The sequence below is a fragment of the Ochotona princeps genome, chromosome 6 (assembly GCF_030435755.1).
Source record: "Ochotona princeps isolate mOchPri1 chromosome 6, mOchPri1.hap1, whole genome shotgun sequence".
NCBI lineage: Eukaryota > Metazoa > Chordata > Mammalia > Lagomorpha > Ochotonidae > Ochotona > Ochotona princeps.
This window is the reverse complement of record NC_080837.1, coordinates 58,807,054-58,832,543: the sequence shown is the minus strand read 5'-3', so window position 1 is coordinate 58,832,543 and position 25,490 is coordinate 58,807,054. Positions and strand designations below refer to the sequence as shown.

The 25,490-nt window shown below is 39.9% G+C and overlaps 1 protein-coding gene across 2 annotated transcripts in view; it reads right to left on the bottom strand.

Moving 5' to 3' along the window:
- The window catches only part of TTC6 (tetratricopeptide repeat domain 6), a 152,556-nt gene that overhangs the window by 105,526 nt on the left and 21,540 nt on the right, over positions 1-25,490 (bottom strand). Inside the window, exons 2-3 of one of the 2 annotated variants that reach the window (XM_058666358.1) lie at positions 8,279-8,389; positions 2,903-3,112 (exon numbers count right to left, since the gene is read on the bottom strand). In XM_058666358.1, coding sequence (XP_058522341.1) covers positions 2,903-3,112; positions 8,279-8,389 — 321 coding nt within the window. The remainder of the gene's footprint in view (positions 1-2,902; positions 3,113-8,278; positions 8,390-25,490) is intronic. The other variant, XM_058666360.1, reaches the window with a different exon arrangement.

Sequence of the window (25,490 nt, the reverse complement as noted above, 5' to 3'; positions counted from 1 at the left end):
CCTCAACCCATTCTGGATCTCGGGGTTCTTGGAATAATTGCTATTAACACATGTGACTTTCATCTTTATCTGTGGGTATGTATTTGTTCTTGCATCTTTGTATATTTTTTAACTTTGAAGGCAAGAAATGATTCATAATCGTGAGGATTTGGGGGAATTTTCAGACATTACACAATTCCTTAAATCTCTTTCATTTAGAATCGCAGGTTGTATGATCAATTCTTCATTTTTCCTGAGATTCTCCCTCCCCGAATGTTCAACATTCCTGTCCAAGGTTACTGCTGCTACAACGTCTTCCGAAGCTCTTTTAGTAGTTGATCAGAACTTACAGGTCTTTACCAATGACCTTCCAAAAACAGCTGATGTAGTCATTATTTATCAAATTCTATACTTCTTTTTTCTTGAATGAATGGAACTCTCCAGCAAATGTTCATGCAGTTAGGGGTCCTGGATTTCTTCTTTATCACACTTCTGTGCTAGTTCTACTTATTACTATCTTTGGAAAGGTCTTCTTGTTGCTTCAACTTAACTTGATTTGGAAAATGTTATTCCTCATTCCTGTGCTACAGACTAGCCTTATGACCTTAAATATTAATACACAGGATACAGCCCACAGAAGATGATTGATCTTGAGATTCTAACACAAATAAGTAAACGTAAGATTCTTGGTGAAGATTTGGTGAGATGAGTCAGGAATCATTCAAGCACTATTTTCCATGGCATTCCTGGTGTGGTCCACGGTGTCTCACAAGACTGAGCCATGATTCCACAACTTCTTACTGGACATTGTGTTTTCCTCCCCTCAAAATATTTCTGGCTTTAGTTTAGAGTCCTCTTAAGCAATTTCCCAAGCCTCCCTTGTCAAACTATCCTTCTTAGCATCATAATGGACACTCTAGCCCATGTCATCTTTACAACTGACAATCTGTGCTTGCATTTAACCAGACATCTGTTACTTGTCATTCTGAAAGGGCAGTTTTGCAAAGGGTTGAAGAATGAAAATTCCAAAAGTAGACAGCCTTAGATGAAGTGCTGTCTTTACACCTTAACTACAGAAGTTGGCAAGTTTCTTTTCTTGAAGAAGTTACTTATCTTCTCTACTGCTCAGGTTTTCAATTATAAAATCAGAGTAATAACAGAGATGTTTGGGGCTGGCATTAATGCACAGCTATTTAATCTGCCATCTGCAATGCTGACATCCCACATGAATGATAGATCAAGTCCGAATGGTTCAAGTCCTTGGCCGTTGCACTCATGTGGGAAATGCAGACCTGCACCCTTGTAGGAGACCCAGAGTAGGCTACTGGCTCCTGGCTTTGGATTGGTTCAGCTCTGGCCATTGCAGCCATTTGAGGAGGGAACCAGCAGATGAAGGATTTCTTTGTCTCTCCTTTTCTCTGTAACTTTGCCTTTCAAATAAAAACAAATTTTTAAAAGCAAAATAAATAATTTTGCATAATTTCTTAATAACATTCAATAACAGTGATGGATTTAAATTCCTGACAGGCCATGGTGGCCAGGCCACTGTCTAGAAAATCCGTTTCATTCAACACACTTGGTGTATAATCATTTACAACTCATATCCACGTTTTACTTTCAGTGTCCCAACTTAGGGAGGAAGGACAAGGGAAATCTCTGTGTTCACCAGCTTAACAATTTTTCCTCACGGAACCGTAGTATTTAAAGATGCTTAGAGCCTAACACACAGATTCACCCGGGGGCAGGGGCAGTTAACAATGAGCAGGTTCAATTGGGCTTGGCTTTTGGAGCCTTCACTCCATGCCTCAAGTCCAGGCTTCAGAAACACAGCATGACGGGCTAGGTCAGGGGCCAGTGGGGTGGAGGAGAAAAAAATACAGAAGCCAGGGAAGCAGAAGGTCATAGATAAGTCGTAGTTTTAGCGGTGAGACAAAAAGTGGAAGAAATGGTTAGGTCCAGTTGACTTGAGTGAAGCCTCGTAGAAATGTAATACTCAGTGGGGAGAAAGGAGGGCCTGCTGGGGAGGGACTGACCATGAAGGCTGTTGACCAACACGAGGGCGGACAGGAGCCCCGGGGTGATTAGGAGGATGGATGTGGTTCACGAAAGGGAGACTTTTTCCAGCATCCTAATAATATATTTTTAACTTATATTATTAAATAAATTACTAATTATACTTTTAACATGCATTTATTTATTTATTTAAATCAAAAAATGTCTCAAGAAAAATTCTTAAAAGGTAGGGCTGATGGGCAAATATGAAAAATAATTCATAAAAATTATGAAAATGATCAAATGAAGCTAGGGAATATTATTCTCACAATAGAAAAGATACAACTCTTAGGATAAACTTCAATGCAACAAAGTTAGAAAAAAATATAAAGTTCACATAGTCACAGTCCCAGGCCTAAGCTTCCTTATTCCTTCAACATGGCAACTGGAAGACTTCAGCCAATTTCTGAAGAATCTTAGGTTCCTTCTTTCCTTAGTAAAAGGATATTGAATAACAATAATAAAAAACAATGGAACCTGGGTGTAAAGTTTGTTAGTTGTGACAAATATACTAACATGGGATATACTAACATGGGATATTAACAGGGTGAGGGGTTTACAAGAATTCCGTATTATCACCTCACAATGCTTGTTTTGGAAATGTAAAACCATTCCAAAATTTTAAAAAATTTCGAAGAAAAAGAAAAAAGTCTAAATCTCTCTTATCTTTCCAGAGTTACAAATAGTGATGAGACTAAAAGCCCTTCAAACTCTGTGGGTTCTATCTCCCCACATGAGCAACTTGTACTTCTGAGGCCCTGTGTCAGGGGGAACCACGGCCCCACACCTTGGTCCTCAGCCGGGCCATTTCTTCACACTTGCACATCCTCAGATGTCGTTAACTCTGTTTCCAACACAAATCACTTTTTACCTTTAAGAGCAGCTGTTTGCCTGCTTTTGACTCTCTGGTGAGCTGTACATCTTCCAGGGGTTTACTTGCCTTCTCCACTACCTGAACTTCTGAAATTTCCGGAGATTTAAATGTCATGCTTTCTATCTCTGAGTCTCCCCATTCCGACCCATCGTCCTGCTCCATCTGGAGAACACTGGATGCTGCTTCGGGAAGCTCCTCGAGCACACTCTGTTAGGGAAAGCAAACATACAGGACTTCTCTTGTCATTGGTCCTTCCATCATGTTCAGTTTCGCAGCACTGTCTATCTGGCAGTAATCTGTATAGAAATATATGTTTGAAATTGACCAAATGTATGTTTGCAACTGAAATTTCCTCTGAAGAATCAGAAAGAAAAATATAAATTGACCTAAGAAAAGCATGGATGCTGGCAAAGTATTTTCCCCGAGCCTCGTCTCAGAAAACACAGCCATGTGCAGTTGTTACACACAAACCTACCTAGTAGCGAGGCCTGATCTTTCACAGCTGCCACTCCACACTTAGCACAGTCACAGCCGGTACACACTGAACAGAGCCATGGGGGGCAAGTGCCTGCTTCCCCTTTCACCTGCTTGGCCCTCGGTTCAACTCTGGATCCACTGAAACACCAAGTCTCTGTCCATCCCTAAAGTTCTGTGCCCTGAGAGGTGGGATTTCTGCTGGCCAGCTTACACTTCAACTCCATGCCAAAACCCAATAAGAAATTTTTCACTGTCATTACTAAACCTGTTTTGTACTCCTTAAAAATATCCCACCAGCTTCTGCTTGAAAAAAGTCTACCATTCGAAAATTCAAGAAAGGCAGGAGGACCAGGAATGGAGGTAGCATAGGAGGTATGATTATGCTCTTCAACTATACATATGCAATACATGAAACTCATTTCCTTTATATAAATAAAAACATTTTTAAAAGAATTGTGTCATTTTGTTCTCCAATACTCACTCATTTGCTAGTAAGTGAAATTAACAGTGAAAGATGACATTCAGTACCAAATGACACAAAAGTCAGGCCAAGTAACGAATTCTTTAAGTTTGTAAATAAAACTGTAATCTTAAATTCATCTTTTTATAAAGTTACTGGGGACATTGTGAAAAGATTAAGAACTCTGTAGTTCAAATCCAGGATCTGTAAATTAATAGATGTCTGATCTTGGCCAGGGTCCTTACACTTTCTTAGCTTCATTTGTCTCATTGGTAAAGTGAAGTCAATCAAGTTCTTTTCATAAAATGGCAACGCAGACACCCGGGGATAATATGTGTTATTTACCCCACTCCTACACTGTCTACATACAATAAAGCTATTCATTTTATTTTCCAGTTTTTGGCATCATTGCTCATTCCCTTTCCCTTAAACTCCTCTGCTGTGGCTTCCTGAACACACGCCCCCTTGGTTGGTTCAGGAGATTATCTAGACCAAATAGAAAATGGAAATTGGAGAAAGAGAACCTCAAGGGGCTACAATTTTGGCCTAGCAATTAAGATGCCACCGAGTAGGCCCACATCTCATTAGAGTGCCTGGACTGGCACATGCTGGTCCCACTTCCAATTCCAGTTTCCTATTAACGTAAACCCTGGGAAACAGCAGGTAGTGGCTGAAAAACTTGGGTTCCGGCTTCTCTTCTAGGCGTCTGGCTTAAGCCTCACCCAGTCGGAGCTATTACAGACACTTAGCAAGCAAACAAGCAGAGGGACATCTGCCTGCTTCTGTTCCCAATCCTGAACACCTTTCAAATAAAAATAGCAAATACATTTTTTTAAGAAAGAAAAGCAAACCTTGAAAAGAGGGCAAGGGCAGTCCTAAAGTTTAATACATGCCCTTAGGACACTGTCTAATCTCAAATCCTCCACAAAACTTTCCCAATCGCATCACTTTCTCTTTACCCTGCCTCTATTGAATAGGTACAATATCCCGTTAGAACAATCATCATAACTATCTTCACAAGCCTAATTCCTAATAAACAGGAGAATGGTCTTATCTAATTGCACACCCACACCCGTATGAAGATTCAGGAACTGTTTTTGCAACTCTGACTTGTAGGTGAAGAAACAGAGGTGTAAAGAAGTTTCATCACTCAGTCAGCATGAAAGTTGGAATAAGGACCAAAGTTTTGTTTGGACTTAGATAACCTAAACCCAAAATGTGTTCTCTTACCACCTTCTTCTTCACTCAACGGACTAGCAGACGTCAGAAAGTGATCCACAGTCTTTGAGACCCTTTCAGGGGGTCTGTAATGGCAAAACAACTGTCATAATAAGATTATGACATTATTTACCTTGTTCAGTTTGTGGAAATTTGCACTGAAGATGGAAAAGCAGTGGTGGGTGAAATAGTGAACTGATACTTCTCAAATGACTAACAAATGAGATTACAAAATCAGGCAGAGTAAAAGATTGGCTCAAAGAACAAATAGATCAATGGATTTTAATGTAATGAAATGTAACAAGTTCCTGTATCTGCATTCTGATTCCACACTGCAATTGATCTTTCAGAAATCACCATCTGTACAATTTTTTCATTAACAAAGAACAAGATCCACAATTCTGTACCAGACCATTGAAATGATCCAATGTTTTTGAGACATGTGGTAACAAAGTGAATGCTGAAGTAGATATGAGAACCTAAGTAAACATTAAGTTGGAAAAAATGTAGAACAAGCCTATTCTTCTCAGATTCTTTTTTATCTAGGACAATATCTTATCCAAACAATTATTTTTTGTTAATATATAGTTAGGCAACTATGGTTATTTTGAGTAAATAATTTAACTTTTTCTACGTTTTAAACTTCACATGATAAATATCAGTTGATACAATCCACATAAATGAAACTTATTTTTGGTCCTTAAAATAATTTTTAAGAGGGTAAAGAAACTCTGGGGCTAAAAAAAAATTGAGTATTTCAAAACTTTAAAGTCTGAAAACTAAAGAAGAAATGTTCTCTACATTATTTTTTATATCTCAAGAATTCACCACATTGCAGATGCCCTATACTTGTTCATGACTGAATAAACAAAAGGAAGCTGTTTCAATATTTCTTCACAATGTAATTGATTACTATTACAATATTCCATTAATAAACAGCAGCATCCTTTGCCTCTTTATACAATAAAAAGAACTGTGTTTTTCTATTATCAACTAACTCCACCTAAAATATTGCCTGATACTTAATAGGAAAGAGAATAAAGGAATCAAGATTAAAAAATAATTAAGTATTTCAAAAAAAATAATTCCAAGCTTATTTTTTTCTGATTTGCACATGAGGATATGAGCATATCAGAAACCATGTAGGTTCAGAAACTGACATTGGGACCTGCTACAAGAGCCTAGTGGCTAAAGTCCTCACATTGCATGTGCCAGGATTTCAAATGGGTGCCAGTTCATACCCCAGCTGCTTCACTTCCCTTCCAGCTCCCTGCTTGTGGTCAGGAAATGCAGTAGCGCATTGCCCAAAAGCACTGGGACCCTGCACCCATGTCGGAAACCCAGAGGAAGCTCCTGGTTCCTGGTTTTGGATTGGCTCAGCTCCCGCCATTACTGCCACTTGGGGAGTGAACCAGCAGACGGAAGAGCTTTCTCTCTGTCTCTCCTCTCTGTAAACCTGACTCTCCAATAAAAATTTTAAAATCTTAAAAAAGAAAACCTGTGACGTGAAAAAAAAAAAAGAAGAAGAAGAAGAACCAGAATTCCTTGAAGAATGCTCCTTAAAAAAAAAAAAAAAAATCAGGGCCTGGTGCAGTGGTCTAGTGGCTAAAGTCCTCACCTTGAACACGTTGGGATCCCATACAAGCCGGTTCTAATCCCAGCAGACCCGCTTCCCATTCAGCTCCCTGCTTGCGGCCTGGGAAAGCAGTCAAGGACAGCCCAAAGTCTTGGCCCTGCACCCATGTGCAAGACCCAGAAAGAGCTCCTGGCTTTGGAATGGTGCAGCTCCAGCCATTGCAGTCACCTGAGGAATGAATCATGGGACAGAAGATCTTCCTCTCTGTCTCTCCTCCTCTCTGTCTCTCTCTCTCTGTGTATATATATATATATGACTTTCAATCAAAATAAACAAATCTTTTTTAAAAATTCAGACAGCTGCATCAGAAAATTAGGAGAGCCCTGGCCTGGCAATGTCAATGGGATGCTCACTGCTGTGGTTAGCATGTGCTGCAGACAGCATGCCCAGTGCAAACCAGGTGATCCAGGACAATGGTGATGGTGCTCAGGGCTGTCTAGGCAAGCCTCAACCCAAGGGAAGCTTCCAGGGTGGTGTGCTGGATAGGAAGGACAGTGTTCTGCTCCCACACAGCGAAGGCACCCAAAACATCTTCTCTGGAATAAAGGACTCCATGAAAATATACTTGGACCACAACCAGGTACCAAGTTAAGAAATATGTTACCTCTAACATAAGGGTAAACCCAATCAAAAGCCAGTGGCCAGAAGAGGTTCCAAACATTAAAACTGATTGAATAGTTTTAGTAGAATTAAAAAGACATGGATATTTCTACTTAAATTGTTATTTCAAATGATGAACATGATATCTAAACTAGGTCTTTTCACTATTTCCATCAAAATGGTATCTTCATACTTCACACGATATAAAACAGGAAAACACACGGTGTTAACCACACACCATCTCAAACTCTAGTAACTCCAACTTTTGTGGTGGCATCAACATGGTTTTCATAAACAGAAAAGATCCCTCTGCCTTCTGAACAAGTTCCTTGCACGTTACCCTAAAACAAGGGGTAATCCTGAGTGTTAAGTACATAGAGTTAGATTTTCAGGAACTAAAGGAGCTTGCTATTTAATTATATTATTCAGTGAATTCTTGGAAAACAGGGCATAATTTTATCTCATGTCAATGTAGATTTCTATACACAGGGAGACATTTCCAACTTACAGGGAATGTGTCCGAGATTACTCTGAATCTCACAATTAGTTTACCAATGATGGATTGTAGAAAGCACCTTTATTTCTAAATAAACTTCTGTCACCAGTTGTTCGCATTTTTCAACAAAATTTTCCCTGTGAAGCTCGTCACAATTCTTCTAATTACAAATTAAAGTGAGGCCTTCTTGAAATATAAGAACTTTTCTTTCTCTGACAGTCTTCTAGATTTGAATGTGTCCAAACCAGAGAGGTTGTTAGAACATTCCCTTTCTGAAGAGAATTTGGGGCCTTTGCTCAGAGGCTCTGACAGCCGGTAGCAATGAGCCAAAACATACGGGCCTCTCAATGTGGTGCTTACTGTTCAACACACCTTTAAAATAGAACAGAGGAAATACTTTGGAAACTCTCTGTGTAAACATCCAAGTAACAAGAAGCAAGATGTTACTTTAATATAGGCAAAGAAGATTTTTATTAAAGACTTTACCATTTTAGGTACCTCAACAACTCTCTCTAATCCTTGCTCTGCTTGCGGATGAAGTGTTTCTGCTTGTGTCTGAGATGCTTTGAGATGCATTTTTCCTGTTAAAGTCATATCCTTGAAAGGGAAAAAGAAACAAAGTGAGGCTGATTTTATAAATCACTGAGGCACATTATTCAACACATCAAAATGCTATCCAGTTATTCAGTAAATGAGAACTATGCACTAAGAATAGCAGCTAGTCAATACACAGTAACAAGACACACAAAATACTTTTGTCTATTGCTAGTCATGATATATATTATTGATTTAATAAGACAGGTGATATTAGGTTATGTGTAACACTGCACAAGAAAAATAAGATCAAAATTAAAATTTAATCCAGGGGCAAGTGTTTGACACAGTGGATAACAGGCCATTTGGGATGCCTACATATCATACTAAATTCAGTGAAGAGACAACCAAGAGAAAGGCAAAAATATTTTCAAACCATTATCCAACACCATCACATTTATTACAGGACTCTTCACAATAGCCATGAGATGGAATCAACTTGTCCACCACGGCTTTAAGTGGATAAAGAAAACATGGAATATACACACAATGGAATACTATTTGGCCATAAAAGAGAATGAAACTCTGTCAATGCGAAAAAAAAAAAAATAGATGGAACTGAAAGACACCAGGTTAAGTGACATCAGCCAGCTAGCTAAACAAAGACAAATACTGAATGTTCTCTTTTATTAAAGGGAGCTAAAACAAACAAAGCCTTCCATCTGAACACAGCATGGTGATTATCACATGTAAGTAGGGTTTGAGCAGACAGGAGAAATTTGGATAATGGGTACCAAGACTTAGATTGAAGGAGTTGAGTTTCCAGTGTTACACTGCCTAGTGAAATGACTATAGTTCACAATAACCTAGTATCTGGAAAGAGAGAAAAAAGATGCTCCAAGCCTCCAACCATAAAGTAATACCAAACAAGGGGAAGTGTGTATTACCCTGCTTTGATCATCACACATGGTGCACATCCATTGAAATACAACAACTATCCTGTAAATACATATAATCACTGTTGGTTAAAAAAGTAGTTTGAATAATGATAAGTGTAAATAAAATAAATGGCACCAAAAGCCTAAGCAACAAAATAAAACCTAGGTAAAAGAGAACTAAATTTAAAATAAACAAAATGTTAAACTTTAATGCATAAAAGGACACTACCAAGAAAAGAGGGTGGATATTTGATTAGGCAATTAAAATGCCTTTCCTGTCTCTATAACTTTGCCATTCAAACAAATAAAAGATAAATTTTTTTAAAAAAAGAAAAAAAAACAGAAGGTCAGGAGTTTGGTGCAGTGGCTAAGCTACTACCTGGCACACCTGCATCCTTATCAGAGTACCTGGTTTCAGGCTTGACTCATCACTCCTGATCTGGCTTCCTGCTACAGTGAACCCTCAGAGGCAGTACTGACGGCTTGCATGGATAACCTACACTGGGTTCCAGGCTCCTGACTTTGGTTTGGCCTAACCCAGATGCTGCAGACATGTGGGAAGTGAAACAGAAGATGGAAAAAAACAAATTGTAATCAATTTTTTCAAAACGTAAGTTCATTTAGTACAAAAGAACTTGTACCTTTTCCATAATCATATAAGAAAGGAATTAACCACATCACTGATATTTGAAGAAATTAAAACTATATCCCTGCCGCTCACATGGGAGACCTGGATTGAGTTCCTGGCTCCTGGACCATTGCAAGCCTGGTCATTGCAAGGGAGCCAACAAATGGAAGCGCTCTCCTGCACCTCCCATCATGCTGTACTTGTGTATCTGTGTGTACATGCATATGTCTGTGTGTGTGTGTTATCTGTCTCTTAAAGAAATAATTTCATTTAAAGATTTATATTTTTGTATTGGAAAGACAAATGTAGAGAGGAGAGACAAAAAGATCTTTTATCCACTGGTTCACTCCCCAAGCAGTCGCAATGGCCAGAGCTGAGCCCATCCAAAGCCAGTAGTCAAGAGCTTCTTCCAGGTCTCCCATAGAGGTGTAGGGTCCCAGTGCTTTTGGGCCATGGTCTGCTGCATTCCCAGGCCACAAGCAGGGAGCTGGAAGGGAAGTAAAGCAGCCAGTACATGAGCCAATGCCATATGGGCTTCCAGAACAGGCAAAGCAAGGATTTAGCCACTGAACCATTGCACCTGGCCCTAGAAGAAATAATTTTCAAATAAAAGGAAAGAAATTTGTTGAAACAGGGAAATGGTATAGAACATTAAGTTTTGTCTTTGGTGCTGACATTCCATATGGGTGCAGGTTCGAGTCCCAGCTGCTCTACGTCTTATTCAGCACCCTACGAATGCACCGGGGGAAACAGTTAAAGATTGCCCAAGTACTTGGGCCCCTGTACCCACATGGGAGACCCAGAAGAAGCTCCTGGCTCCTGGCTCCTGGCTTTGAACTGGACTGGGCCAGCTCTGGCCACTATAGTCATTTGGGTAGCAAAGCAGCAAACAGAAGAGTGTCCTCTCTGTAACTCTGACTTTCAAATAAAAACAAAATAAATATTTTTCAAAATGTGAGGGGAAATTTATAAAATTACTGAGGCAAAAATTAGACTTCTTGGATTTGAGACAAAGAACAAATTATTTTAGAAACAGAGCTCAAGTTTTATCTAACATGCATTGACTCCAACCTATATCCATGAGCCATAAACCATAGGTGGTGGCATATTTCTTCATTTCTCACAATGTGCTGCAAAGTGTGAAACAATTTTTTTAAACTGCATAAATAATTTAAACATGCAAAGCTGTGAGGAGTCCTGTTTCACAGCCCTGCATACGTTTTTGATGCATTTCACAGCAAAGTTTCCACATGTGGCACCTAACTCAGAAGCCAAAAATGTCAGAGTACTTAAAAAAACTAGTAAAATGTGAAGGAAGTCCAAATTTCACAGACACTGAAACCAGAGCTTTGAGCCCTAAAGGGTACTGTGTAGTATTCAAAACAAACAGAGCACAGGGTTTTCTGCTTCAAGCAGATGGATCAGCCACAGAAGCACCAGTGTTCCCTGGCCAACTACACAGGTCCCGTATTTTTTCAGTCATTATGAAAAAAGATGGGGAGAACAACTTCCCTTACTCAGAACCACACAGTCCATGTTTTCCTACGAAACACAGGCCACAGTGACATGCACCAAAAGAGCATTCCGCGTAGGTACCTCTTCATGGTATCAGCACAAGTCACACCACCTTCAAAAACCTTACCTGAAACCCAAGTTTCAGAAAGAAGGAATGAAAAGATATTTCATGGCCCTAGACAAATACTTCTCCACACAGGTTACCTTCTTGAGAAACAGTCCCAATTTGCATTGACTTCCTCTTGCTTCCCGCAGGCAAAACTCTATGGCACTGGCCGGTAGGATCCAGCTAACAGGACCAAGAATGTGTCAGCGCTGTTTTGCATAATACTTACCTCCTTTGACTTTTTTCATTAAACACTGCATATGATTGTTCTTGATGCCTAGGTCCTGTATGCAGCAGAATTGTCGGTTTTGAAAAATGTGATTTCAGAGAAAACAGAATTTGAATGGCTGCTATGTAAATTTAAACACCAGAATTGCCACTGGCACTATCTGTATATGGCATCTTTTCCACAAACTCCTGACAGAATACAACCCATTCTTTAAGCATATTCAGGAGATACAATATTTCCTGAAACACAGAATCATTATATTTCATGGAAGATTCCCACTACTTCTAATATCGCGCATCTGACGGGCACTCTTTGCCACAAACACAGACAATGTGTGTATTGCCTTGACATTATGTTATGGTAATAAATACCTGCAAGGGGGTCTCAGAAAAGAGAACAGTTTATTTCTGTTCCTGCTTTTAGAGTTTTGCAAACCATGGTCAGACAAGCCCATGGGTCTGGCATCTGGTGACAGTGAAGGCTGGCAATGCAGAGCAGGTGCAGGGTGATGGTCACCCTCTGAGCCAGGAAGCAGGGATGCCCAGGGACCACACTCTACCCATAGAAAGCCCCCTGACTCCATCATGGGGAGCCCACCCCAGTAACCCAATACAACTGTCACTTCCCAAAGACATCACTCGAGGACACCAAAGGTAGACTCTACTGTCACTTCCCAAAGACATCACTCGAGGACACCAAAGCTAGACTCTCTGCTCCATAGGCACCACCAAACCACAGCTTTGGAGTGTATACATTTGTATGAAGCGGGCAGTAAAATCTTATCCAAACCACAACTTTCAATCCCTAAATCCCAAAGACTCACAACCTTCTCACATACAATACATAACTGGTTTTGTCGACGAGGAATGGGGAGGTAGCATTTAGACATTCATGAAAACGCTTATTCAGACCAGGTTTCCTAAAACAGAAACAATCATAAAAAGACATTTCCATTACATAATGAAGCATATGGTTGCACAACTCACCATTCTTCACCCCTTGCCATTTCTACTGCAGAAGACAAGCAAACTATAGATCAATACTGTTTCCCTCAAGAAGTTTACAGTCTCACCAGAGCAATAAAAATGAAACTATGAGGTTTTCAAAATGTAAAGCAGCATACTTAAGCACAATGATTATGAGCAGGTTCTAACTCCAAGAGCTATCCAATTATAAACAGAGGTAACAGTGGCTTTGCAAGTAAAGCTGCCACCTGTGGTGCCAGCATCCCAATTAACCTTTGTTCAAGAACTGGCTGCTCTACTTCCTATCCAGTTCCCTACTGATACACCTGGGAAAGCAGCAGAAGATGGTCCATTATCAGGTCCCTGCACCCATGTGGGAGACCTGGAAGAAGCTCAGGCTCCTGGCTTCAGATCAGCGCTTGAGACTCTGCCTTTCAAACCAGTAAACTTTTCTAACAAAAAGTAAGCATATTTTTATTTGCATCATTCAACAAATATTTACTTCTAGAGTGATCACTACATTCAAGGAATTATATCAGGAGATCTGCAGAATAAAAAGGCAAAAGACAATCTTGATTGCAAATTGTGTTTTATAAAATACACTCAGCATTCATTTGATCCATCCTGCTAACAAACAGATGAATAACACTTGATTTTGATCAGATAGACACAGACTAGATGAATAAATAAGCTAGTAGGTGCAGAAATAAAAATAATGCATATTGTAAGACACACAAAGGAAATTTGTATCTAGGAAGTGGAAAAGAGAGAGAGGGGATGAAATAGACATAGAATAAAAGGCAGTACTATCTTAAAATACTAAGAGAAAGGTAGGATCTAAATGCATCAGTGGATTCAAAAAGCATTCCAAATGGAGAAAAATTTCATAGACAAATTTTCAGACCTCTTATCTTCCCTGGAATAGCTACACACTTGCGATCTCCTGTAATCCATCAGGATTAGAATGAATGATACCTTCATCTTGATTCCCTCATTCCCCATCCACACCTCTTCTTCCTTGGTAGGAACAGTGATTAAACCTCTTGTGTGTATTTACCTGGTTGTCTAAGATGGTATCCCTGACACCCAGCTGCTAAATTCAGAAAGGAAATCATAATATTCAATTTGTGCATATGAATCCGCTGAACCTGATATTGCATTATCTACATCCTTAGTTTCCTGCTCATGCCTTGATAATTTCTGAAGAAAGAAAGCTAATCTCTGGGCAGAAGCAATTAGTTTATCCAGGTTGGTGAGAGATTTGGTCAAGGCTCTCAAGAGCATGAGAAGGGATTATCACCACATGTAACGCCATGAATGGTGGCCATGACTCACAGGATCAGTAGCGGAAGGACCAAAGAAGCACAGGACCAGGAAGCAGGGAGTGTTATAACAGTCTCTTAGTGAAAGCAGACTTACTAGATCCTCTCGTGACGCACGGTGCCCATTTCCCACCTGTGCCCTCCAAGTGACAGATTACAGATAGGACCAGGAAGAGCACATGGAGAACAAACAAATTTTGAGGCTATTATTACTCATTTCTTCTTTCCACATCTCCCATGGGAGCCTCTGCCTCTCACAATGACAGCCCATGGACAGGGGGACAAGAAAGCTAAAGAAAGTTCTCCAGCGTGCAGAGCACCCTGCCCTGGGAAACTGCTGTAGGAGGTGATGGGGCTGGAAGATTAACACTATCATCAGTGCCTTTTGCTTTCTCAGAAGTGGCAAGACCCCACTGCCAAACAAGCACAGACCTGAGTGCCAGCCCATAAAACAGTTCTGTGGGGTATGTCCCAGGCACGTAAAGGCGGATGGAGAGAGCTGCAAGAAGCACAGCCCTGCCCAGCCATTCCCGCCCCCACCCCTCCACAGGACCTACCATTTAAAACCCCGGAAATCACTGATACCTTGCTAAGTTATAGTATAATATAGACAGGTGATCTAAAAACAACCTTCATAGGACCATTTAGCCACCATAGGTTCAAATGTGCATGCTGATGGAAGACACCGAGGTACGTTATTGAAGCCAAGGCCTCTGGAGCGTGCCTGAGATGACAAGCTTGAGTCCACAGCGGTCCAGGCCAGCCTCAGTTCCCGGTTCAACATTACAGTGTGACCATCTCACCACACCAAGCCAAACATTTTTAAGGAAATCTATAGCCCCCATGGGCATGCTTTCTTTAACCTCATTTTGCCCCTTTTCCTTAGACAAAACGTTCAAGGTTAAATTTGCAAGGTAGTAATTTGCAAATTAAGTGCTGATTTGCAAACCTAATCCCTGAAACTCCACATTAACCTTCCATCCTGAAATTCTCAGATTTTCTGAGACTGTCGAAAGTCTCATTGCTCATTTCTCAAAATCCTATCTATGTTAGTGTCTTGAACCTTTTGTCGATGTAATTGGCATAAATAAAGTAGCAGAGCTTGAATTTGATAGTATGGGCAGCGGCATTAGGGATTTAGATGAACAAAACCTATAAATACTGAAATTTATAATCACAAATAGTATTTCAAAAATAAATCTAAAGGTGCATTAACATGGTTACTGTTTTATGAGACTAAGACCCAATATTTAAAGTGGAAATACACATGTATCTTCAAATAGGTCATTTCAGTTTCCAAAATCATTTTATGTTGTATATATTTCCAAAATGATGGTGAAATACACTTTGTCATACCTTTTTCTTATCCACTGCTTTTCTAAAATCACAAAACCAAAAGATAAGACAAACTCAAAATTCCCCCACCATCACCCCCTATCACTCCACACACACTTTCAAGTAACAACTAAAAACAGCCCTCGCTCACTCTCTCTGTCCAAAAGAGAGAGGCATGATGACCACATGAAACCACTGACAGACTGTTTCACCGAATAATGTAAGCAAGGAGGCAGCAGAGGGAAAGGCCAAACCTGGGCCTCTATCCATTTGCTTTAGTTTTGTTCAGTCCATTAGCTAATGGTCTTCATACTTTTAAATGTATTTTTTTATAATTAAATAAGATTAAATTCAGATTTCAACATACATTAATAATTTTTTTAAAAATGTCACCAACAAAAAAATGTGTGGAAATCTGCTTTTTTTATTATTATATAGATATGTATATACTAGCCTTGATTTTTGCCTTGTGTTCGATAGAACTGAAACTATTTTTTTAAAAGATTTGTTTTCATTTTTTATGAAATTATTTTTTATTTAGCCCTTTATGGGAAAAATTTAGCCACCCCCTGTTGTAGGTATAACTAACTTAAAAGCTAAATCACCATTCTATGGAATAAATGCATTTCTGAAGAGGACCAAATAAATAAATTTTCATCCTTGAATTAAGGGTAGTTACATATTCCAACAACAACAACAACAACAAAAAGAAATCATACTATCTCCATAAATACTACATGGGGTACACTGATTTTATCAATTTAGAACTTATGCCTAAAAGGATTAACCAATTACTTTACTCTTCTCTACTGCAATTTGATTATATTTTTACAAATCAAAACACTATTTTATTCAATTTTCATCTGTGAAAAAAAGGTTACCTAATGACAACTAGCATCTCAAGTAATTTTCAATTCACAAATCTTAATGATTTTTTTTTTCCTTTATAGGTGTTCATACTATTCATAATGGAATACCTGGTCTCCCACAGACACTGAAACTTTCTTAACTCAATATCCATGTTTAAACTTGTCTCTCACTCAGTTCTCTTCCCAAATACCCCCCCATCTGCACAGGTAGGTAAGTGTACTTCTTTATTTGGGGAAAGGGAAATGCAGTCTCTTTTATTTTTAGTAAAAAGTTCCAAACTCTTGAGGCTGTTGAAAACCATTCTAATTGAGATGCCATTCGCTCATAACTTATTATTCCTCCAGCATATCCGTTGTACTGGACATGGATGCCTTCATGCATTTATACTATTGGATATGCTTTTGAGATCAGTCACCCCTAGTGATTACAGATTCCAAGAAGCTGGCTCTTTCCTGGTCCTAACTCTGGAATGACAAAGCTGAAGCTGTGATGGAAAGGAGGGGCCACCTTCCCACACCTCCCTCACTCAACTCATCACCAAACTCTTAAATTGGCTACCAAAACATAAACAGCTATCTCCCACTACAGTCACCCATTCGGCACATCATACTCACAACACACACCTGGATCGGCACACACGACACAATGCCAACCTTGCCAAATTGCCTAGTGTTTGAAGCATGTCTTTCTTACCACATCACCTAGGGCAAGGACTCTACTGTGGCATCTGGCAAACAGTAGTTGTTCAAAAATGTTTCACAAGCATTTAACACAGGGGAAACTTCTTCGTTCCCTCAAGATTGCCAACTGCTTTAAACAAATCCGTTTTGGAGGCCCCAAGCTTTCTTCTGCATCTGTGGAATATTTTTGAGGAATGCTTTCAGAAACAGTTTGCCATCTACCAAAGAAAGTTTGCTTTCTTCACTAATACACCTGGATTCCTGACCTTGGGTGATTTTACTGCACTCAAAGGGTTCATTCATCTGAGCATTATATTCCCAAGACATTAGATTAAGTGTCATATAGTTGTTTTCAAAAACAAAAAAAAAAAATCTGAGTTGCCCCAAAGGCTAGATACTCAATAGTAGAACAGCAAAACAGTGGACTATGTGCTATTAGAACTGACAGCCATTAGGTGCTTTTGGTGCAGCAGGCACTGGTAAACACTCTCTAAACATTTTTTAACTGAACAAATCCATATGGTGGTTGCTATTACCATTCCAACTTAACAGATTTAAGAAAATAAATGGAAGTCGAGCAATGTGGTTATGAGTCTGAAGCTGCACAGCCTTCAAGTGTGGACAACAAAGTGCAGTGATTAGTGTAGCAAAAACCCTCCGTTGTGCCCATGAATGGCGTACTCGGGGGTGGGGGTGGTGTCAGATTCATGTTTCTGAATGCCTTTGTGCTTCTTGGGAATCCATAGCCTTAATTCATTATCCCCTGTTGGTCCCTGTTCAAAGTATTTGGGGCTCCCTCACGCTGCTGAGTCATGTTGAATAAGGTTGGGAGGAGCTGTTGGGAAAATAAAAATCTAAAACAGGCATATCACGTGCCTTCATTACCGATATGGCAGAAAGTTCAAGAGAAAGGAAGCTTACCTCAAATTTACACAAAGGTAGTTCTGAAAAGAAAGATTAAAACTGTTTGACTTTTCACCCCCTGTAAACTCAAGATCTCATGACTCATTCACAGCATGGTAGAAAGGCAGCAACACAGAAATTAAAACATGAGATTTTATTGCAAGATTTCTGGGAATAGCTTAAAATGCAAATAGTTAAAGGGCTGATTTCACACTTCCAGTTCAGTTTCCTGTTCATGTTCTCTGGAGAGAGCAACAGATGACAGCCCAAGTACTTCCGGGCTCCTGGCTTCAACCTGACGTTGTCCCAACTACAACGACTATTTGGAATCATCAAATGGAAATTTCCTCTCTCCCCCTCCTTGTAAAAGTGCCTTTCAAAAAAGTCAAACATTTTTTAATTATTAAAAAAGACATTTTTCAGTGACTTATGTCTTTTGATTTGCCTATGTTTCTGGGAGTGTTACTACTTAGAAAAATTTTGTCTAGATATCATCCATGATTTCTCTTAAATTTATGAGAGTAAATTTGAAAGGAGAAAAAATGATTTAACCCTGAACAGCTTTAGCCTCTGAGCAAAAAAAAAAAAAAAATCTATCAATTCCAACTTCCATTTTGCTTAGAGCTGTATCTAACGTCATCCTAATGACAAGAGTGTTTCTGAAAAGCATCCAGGCATCATTTAACCTATTCTTCTAATTAGAAATAAATATATTTTGGACATGATTTGATAGTAAGAATTTTCAAATGTATTCAGCAAGACAGCTACTCTTATGGCTTATTGTAACGCATGTTTTAAGCTGACACTACATAAATAAATAAGGCACATATTAACAAATAATAAGCATGCAAATATCTTTTAGAATTCTACTAATGACTGTCTGTGAGGGGTAATCACATTTTGACAAGATGAAAACCCCAAAGCAGAACAAGTTTTTCCATAGAACTTCAGAGAGTTTTGGTGATTGGAGACCAGACTCCCAAAGTCAGTGTGCAAATGGGATCAATTTCCCCTCCATGCCACCAGTCTCTCCCTCACCACAGGAGACAGCCAGCATTAAACTATGCTAGCAGGAAAGAATACTTCGATACTAAATAAGAAGCTACAGGCAGCCAGAGCAATAGCTCAACTGTCTATTCCTCTATTTGCAAGAGCCAATACCCCATATGGCTGGCAATTTATGCCCTAGCTACTGCACTTCCCTTCCAGCTCCCTGCTTATGGCCTGAGAAAGCAACTGAGGACGTCCCAAAGCCTTGGGATTCTGCGTCCAAGTGGGAAATCTGGAAGAACCTGCTGGTTCCTGGGTTCAGTTCAGCACATAAAGAAAAGAGAACCACTTGGGCTTCCTCACCTGCAACCACAGATGTCAAGGACACTTCCAAAATTTCAAAATGGGTAAAATCACTTCCCACCTGGCAAGCCTACTGTTGGGCAAATTATTATTTAGAGAGGAGGTAAAATAATAAAAGTTTCAGTCTTCCAAGATGAAAAAAAAAGTGTACTTCCTAGGTCTCACTTATCTTGTTCGTAGCAAACCAAGAAAAAGCCACAGGATCCAATCCATAGACAGAGCAGCGCTCAGGGCCAGAGCCGAACAGCAGCTCAGAGGGCAGTCAATCCTGACCACAGCTCGAGACCCAAAGCCCCAACAGCAGCAGCCACATCTTCTTGATGTGTCTGAATTTATTAAGAAGGCATTTACACTTCTATAAAGAGTTTAGGAATAACAGCGACATACACATAGAAAATTAAGCAATGGGAAAGAAACAGGAGAAAACCGCTTGCCATCATTAACTCTAGTTATAAACAGTGACTTGAAAAGAGGAAATCTTAACTCTGGTGACTAGGCTGAATACTGTGAACACATAAAATTATGATTATGGTGGAAAGATAAATACGTGCTTTGGGGTGGGTGGCAGTAGAAGCAACAAATGTTATATTCTATATAGAAAATCAACAGGCAAAAATATGCCAGAGAAAGGAGAATATGTCAGAATTAAAAGACAATTTAGAAATGTAAAATATATAGGATGAAACAGCTAATAGAAAAGTTATTTCTGTGGGAGTGGGAAGAAATAAAACATATGGAAAGACTGGGACAATGAAGTATTTTTATAATTCTAGCACTATATAGACTTTTTAACCTTGCATTACTTTGGTCAAAATAAAGAACTTAAAATATGACCAAAAATATCCAAAAAAGGGCCCGGCATGGTAACGTAGTGGTTAAAGTCCTCGCATTGAACGTACCAGGGTCCCATATGGGTACTGGTTCTAGTCCCAGCAGCTCCACTTTCCATCCAGCTCCCTGTTTGTGACCTGGGAAGGCAGTCAAGGATGGCCCAAAGCCTTGGGACCCTGCACCCATGTGGGAGACCCGAAAGAGGCTCCTGGCTTTGGATTGGCTCAGCTCCAGCCATTGCGGCCACTTGGGGAGTGAATCATCGGACAGAAGATCTTCCTCTCTGTCTCTCCTCCTCTCTCTCTCTCCTCCTCTCTGTATATCTGCCTTTCAGTACAAATAAATAAATCTTTTATTTTAAAAAATCCAAAACAAGCTATTTATTCTTTCTTTTTCAAATTTTTCAGATTTATTTTCACTTTATTTGAAAGGCAGATGTAGAGAGAGGGGTCGGGGGAGAGAAAGCACGAGAAGCTCCTACCCACTCACGGCTGTGGCTGGGCATGGCCAACACCAGGAGCCCAGAATGTCACAGGGTGACGTCAAAATCTTTCCTTCTTCCTCTCTCTCTTCCACTCTGCCTCTCTCTCTCTGCTTCCTCCTCCCACCCACCCTCAATCTCTCCCTCCTCTACCCCAAACTATGTCTTTCCTCCCATCACTGTCAACTTATAAACACTTTCATATAAAAGAAAATCCTCACATAACCTCTTGCTGCTGCAGTCCAATTTCTTTTTCTACCACCGCCAATTTTACTGCAAATTATTCTTTGATCTTCTCTTCACCATCACTCAACCTGCTACAACGGACTAAGTTGAACCCCATTAGCTCACGGATTGGATCAATTTTCCCTTTCACGTGGTGACTGCACATGGCTGAGTGAATGGCTGCCTGTCATCACCCCCATCAAACGTTAAGTTCATCACCTGAGCATCTCTGAATGTCTGTGTAATTTGTGCTCTGCTCTCCAGCCACACTGTCCCTGCCTTAAGTCACACAGCTTCATTTCTTTCCAGATTAGGTCTTCTAACTCTTGTTTCCCACTAATCTGAGTGGCACTGCCTCCAGAATGTTTCTAAAACATCAATTTTATCAACTCATCCTCTTGGTCAAAGCTCTTCAGTTTTATCCAGATGCCTTCAGCATCAAACCTAACCCTAACCCTAACCCTAACCCTTTCCTAACTCCTTTGCACAACTACATACTGACCACTGCCTGCCTGTACAGCTTGTTTTTCCACAGCTCATGCACTGACCCTGACTCAACCCTAGTTTGGCGCTCTTTACTTAAGTCCTCCTCAAACAACTTAAACAGAGAAATGTTCCTTTTATATTAAAACATACATAGGGAATTAAATGTCCCTAATATTTGATATCTTGGGGTTATCCGATAAACATTTACAAAAGAAAAATTCATAAATAACCCAAAGATACAAGTAAAAATTTTAAAGGTAGACTAGAAAGGAAGCAAGGGAGCAAAGGAAGAAGGAAGAGAGGGAGAGAAAAAAAATGCAAAAGAAGGAAGGACAAGCCTGACTATGCGCATTGTGGTGCAGTGTTTCTAGGAAGGACAAGCCTGACTATGCGCACTGTGGTGCAGTTTGAAGCCGCTGCTTGAGACACCTACATCTTACATTACAGCGCCAGACTGAGCCCAAGATGCTCCACATTTCTTTTAAAAAAATGTATTTATTTATGTGAAAGTCAGAGACAGGGAGAGACAGGAGAAAAATTACATTTACTTCATGGAATGCTACTCACCGATAAAAAAATAATAATAATAATCAAGTCTTACCATTTGCAACAGAACAGACCCAGCTGGGAATCATTACACCTAGTGAAATGAGCCAGTCGCAAAAACACAAATATCTGATATGCTACAACTAATACACAGAACAAACAAAAAAAAACCTATAAACTCTAGAGAGATAAGCATCCTGGGAAATAACAGATATGTATAGTATGCATCTTTCCTCCTGAATAATAGAATTCCTATTAATATTTTTAATTACACTTTTACATTATGTAACTTTTCTTCCTTTTCCTTCATTTATAACCTCATGATACCTTTACATATCAGAAAGTTAAGCCTGTAACACTAAAATGAATAAGTACGCCACCATTGTGGTAACCTGGAGACAAATGAGAGGGACATACAGGGAGAGATGAAGATGAGGGGGAGGAAGAAGAGGAGTGATGATCCCCTATGTGTGCAAATCTGTGTCGATTTACTATTTATTTATTTTGTTGTTATTATAATTATTTTAGAATGATTATATATTTTTAAAACAAGCAAAAAGAAACATTATTGTCTTCTGCAACAGAGAAGATGCGACTGTAGACCAATGTGCATGATGGCAAGAGCAGTCCCAAAACGACAGCTACATGGTTCCCTTGATCTGTGGCTGCAAATGCACAGTGTGCAAAAAGATGTAATCTACATGAGCTGAATTGACAGTCTGAGGATTTGATTCTTGCTTACAACCTTTGCCTGTACTCTTCAGCACCAGTGTTTTTTCTGTTTGTGGAATTCTTTGCTTGATGGAGTGCTAACCTTGTGATTTTGAAGTGAACTTAAAGTATGCCATGGCAAACCTTTAAAAATCGGAGGAAGGTTAGGTGGGGAACATGGGGTGTAAGGAGGTTTGGGTGGGAAGCATCGTTACATGCTTCCTAAACCCGTACTGTGAGATATATGAGATCTGTTCACCTTAAGTAAATCATTCAAAACACTTAGATAACATAAAAGAGATGTAATTATTTATTTGAAAGTCAGAAGCAGGAGAGACCAAGACAGTCTTCCATCCACCGATTCACAGGTTGAAGTCAGGAACCAGAGGTTTCATTTGTGTCTCCCACATGGGAGGCAGGGGGCCCAGACACTTGGAATCCTCCACTGCTTTCCCAGGCCATTAGGAGCGAGCTGGACAGCAAGGGGTGCAGCTGCCAGGACACGAATCAGCACCCACATGACATACCAGTGTCTCAGGAGGCAGCGTGACTGCTACATTAGATGGTGACCCCCATTCCTAAGTTCCTGTCTCACACAAGGCAGACGGGATGCAGACCCTGGTGCCTGACCCAGGACAAGCCTGCTCTGGATATGGTGGGCATTTGGGAAGGAAGCTGAGGGATGCGAGACATCTACCTTTCTCTCTTCCTCTCTCTCTATGTCTTTCAATTAAAATAGAATTCTCTGGCATGGTAGCCTAGTGGCTAAAGTTCTTGACTTACACATGCCACGATCCCATATGAGTGCCAGTTCATGTTCCAGCAGCCCCACTTCCCATTCAGCTTACTGTTTGTGGGCCTGGGAAAGCAGCTGAGGACAGCCCAAAGCCTTGGGACCCTGCACCTGCACGGGAGACCCGGAAAAAGCCCCTGGGTCCTGGCTTCAGATTGGCTCAGCTCTGGCTGTTACAGCCACTTGGGGAGTGAATCAGCAGACAGAAGTTCTTCCTCTCTGTTTCTCTTCCTCTCTATATATCATACTTTCCAATTAAAATAAATAAATAAATAGATTTTAAATTAGATGAATCTTTTTTAAAAAAATCCAAATAAATAGTGACAGGAAACTAAGAATACCTTACAAATTGTCCAGAGAGTACTTAGGAAAACTAAGAGAAAAAGAAAGTAAACAGAAAGAAAAGAAAGCAGCAGCAGAGCAGGGAGCGGGGAGCAGAGAGGCAGAGCCTGGGAAACACCTCAGTTTTATTATATAACAACTAAGTGAAAAGATTCACAGACTTTACAATGAACCCATGTGTAGCTAACAGTTCCCCACTTTCCAAAAATCAATAAAAATTAACTTAGAGAACACATGTACTAAGCATTAATATTTCTATTTGTTTTCTGGAGAATGACATAATGAAGTTTGCAAAGCTGCCCAACCAGTTCTCAAACCAGCACCCGGTCCAACCAAAGTTTAATCAGGTTTGAAGTTTTGTTTAAACTGACAGCTGTGGTTCAAACAGCCCCCGAGGACACCCATGGAGTTTGCATCTTCAATATTCAGACTTCCAAAGGTATTCTGTGGTTTGTGGATTTATTATTATTATTATTTTTCTGATTTGCAAGGGAACTGGTTAATAGCTACGGGCTAAGTTACTCAAATGCAAATATATACAGATGCTTACAGTGTCTCTGGATCAACGAAAAATAAGAACAAAAGCAGTTCTTGCTCACTTATTCGCTGTGCAGACAACTAAGCACCTCAGGGAGCTAGCAGTGACAGGAAGCAGGAGATAAAAAAAAAAATCTTAGACCCAAAGAAAAAGAGATCAGCCAAGACCTGTGCCAAGGAAGCTCCCACACTTTCCCACAGGAAAGCAGTTGAGGCCCTCCCTAGAGGCTATTTACTCTCACTCCACAAACAATATTACCTGGTTTATTTATCCAGTTTCTTAACCTACAGCAGAATAGAAATAAGACATTCAGAGAAGAGTTAGGAGAGAGGGGCTACTTCCAGCAGACTGAAATGCTTGCAAAACAGAGACCACTGTTAGCTCAATCGAAAGGAGAAAACACAAATTATAAAGAAAAAAACGAAAGTACAATTGGGTACAGGGTGTTGGGCAACACTTCTCTCATCCAGTGAGACCTTGGGGGTATCACCATATCACAAATGCAAAAGAATAAACACACTTTACGTATGTTTCTACTGAACGAGTAAGTGTAACAAAAGGCATAAATGTGTGTGCCCTTGAAGGATTTGGCCAAAAAAAAAAAAAAAGAAAGAAAAGAAAAGAAAAACCTCACAGCTGGGTGTTTGGCACAGGAGTTTAAGTTCACTCTGAGACACTTGGGACATGCACATCCCATACCAGAGTACCTGCTACTGAGCTCTGTATATGCTTCCAATTCAGCTTCCTGCCAATGTACCTGGGGGGCAACTGGCTCAGGTTCTTGGATGCCCGTCACCCATGTGGGAGACCCGGATGGAGTTCCGGGCTCCTGGCTTTGATTTGGCCCAGTTACTGCTGTTGTGCACATTCAGGGAATAAACCAGTGGATGGAAGATCTCTCTCTGAGATTTTAAAAAAAAATTAACATCTAAAATGATTGATTTGCTAAGACACCCTCATGAGAATAGTCATAATGTACTTTAAAAATCCAGTTGAAATATGTGTGTGTACATATAAACTGAATTGTTGAATCTAAACTTCATAAGAATTTCAAAACTGCTCAACAATATACATAATGTCAAAGAATATAAGACCAGCAGCTATAGGATACCCGGAGTTTGGTTTCTGTGCTCCACCACTAACTATGCATGGCCTTAGCAAATCAGTTACCTCTTAGACTGTCTCCTCATTTGTCAAATTAAGAGGCTAAAGAGATGATTGTGAAGTATCTTGTTAAGCTTCTCTCTAATTCCCTAGAATTCTCCCTTTACCCCTACTATGTTTGGCTGTGGTCTCCAGCAACAAGCTTCACTGCAGGAAGTAAAGTGATCAAACAAGGGACTGTTCCGGCTTCCCTGTTTCAAAGG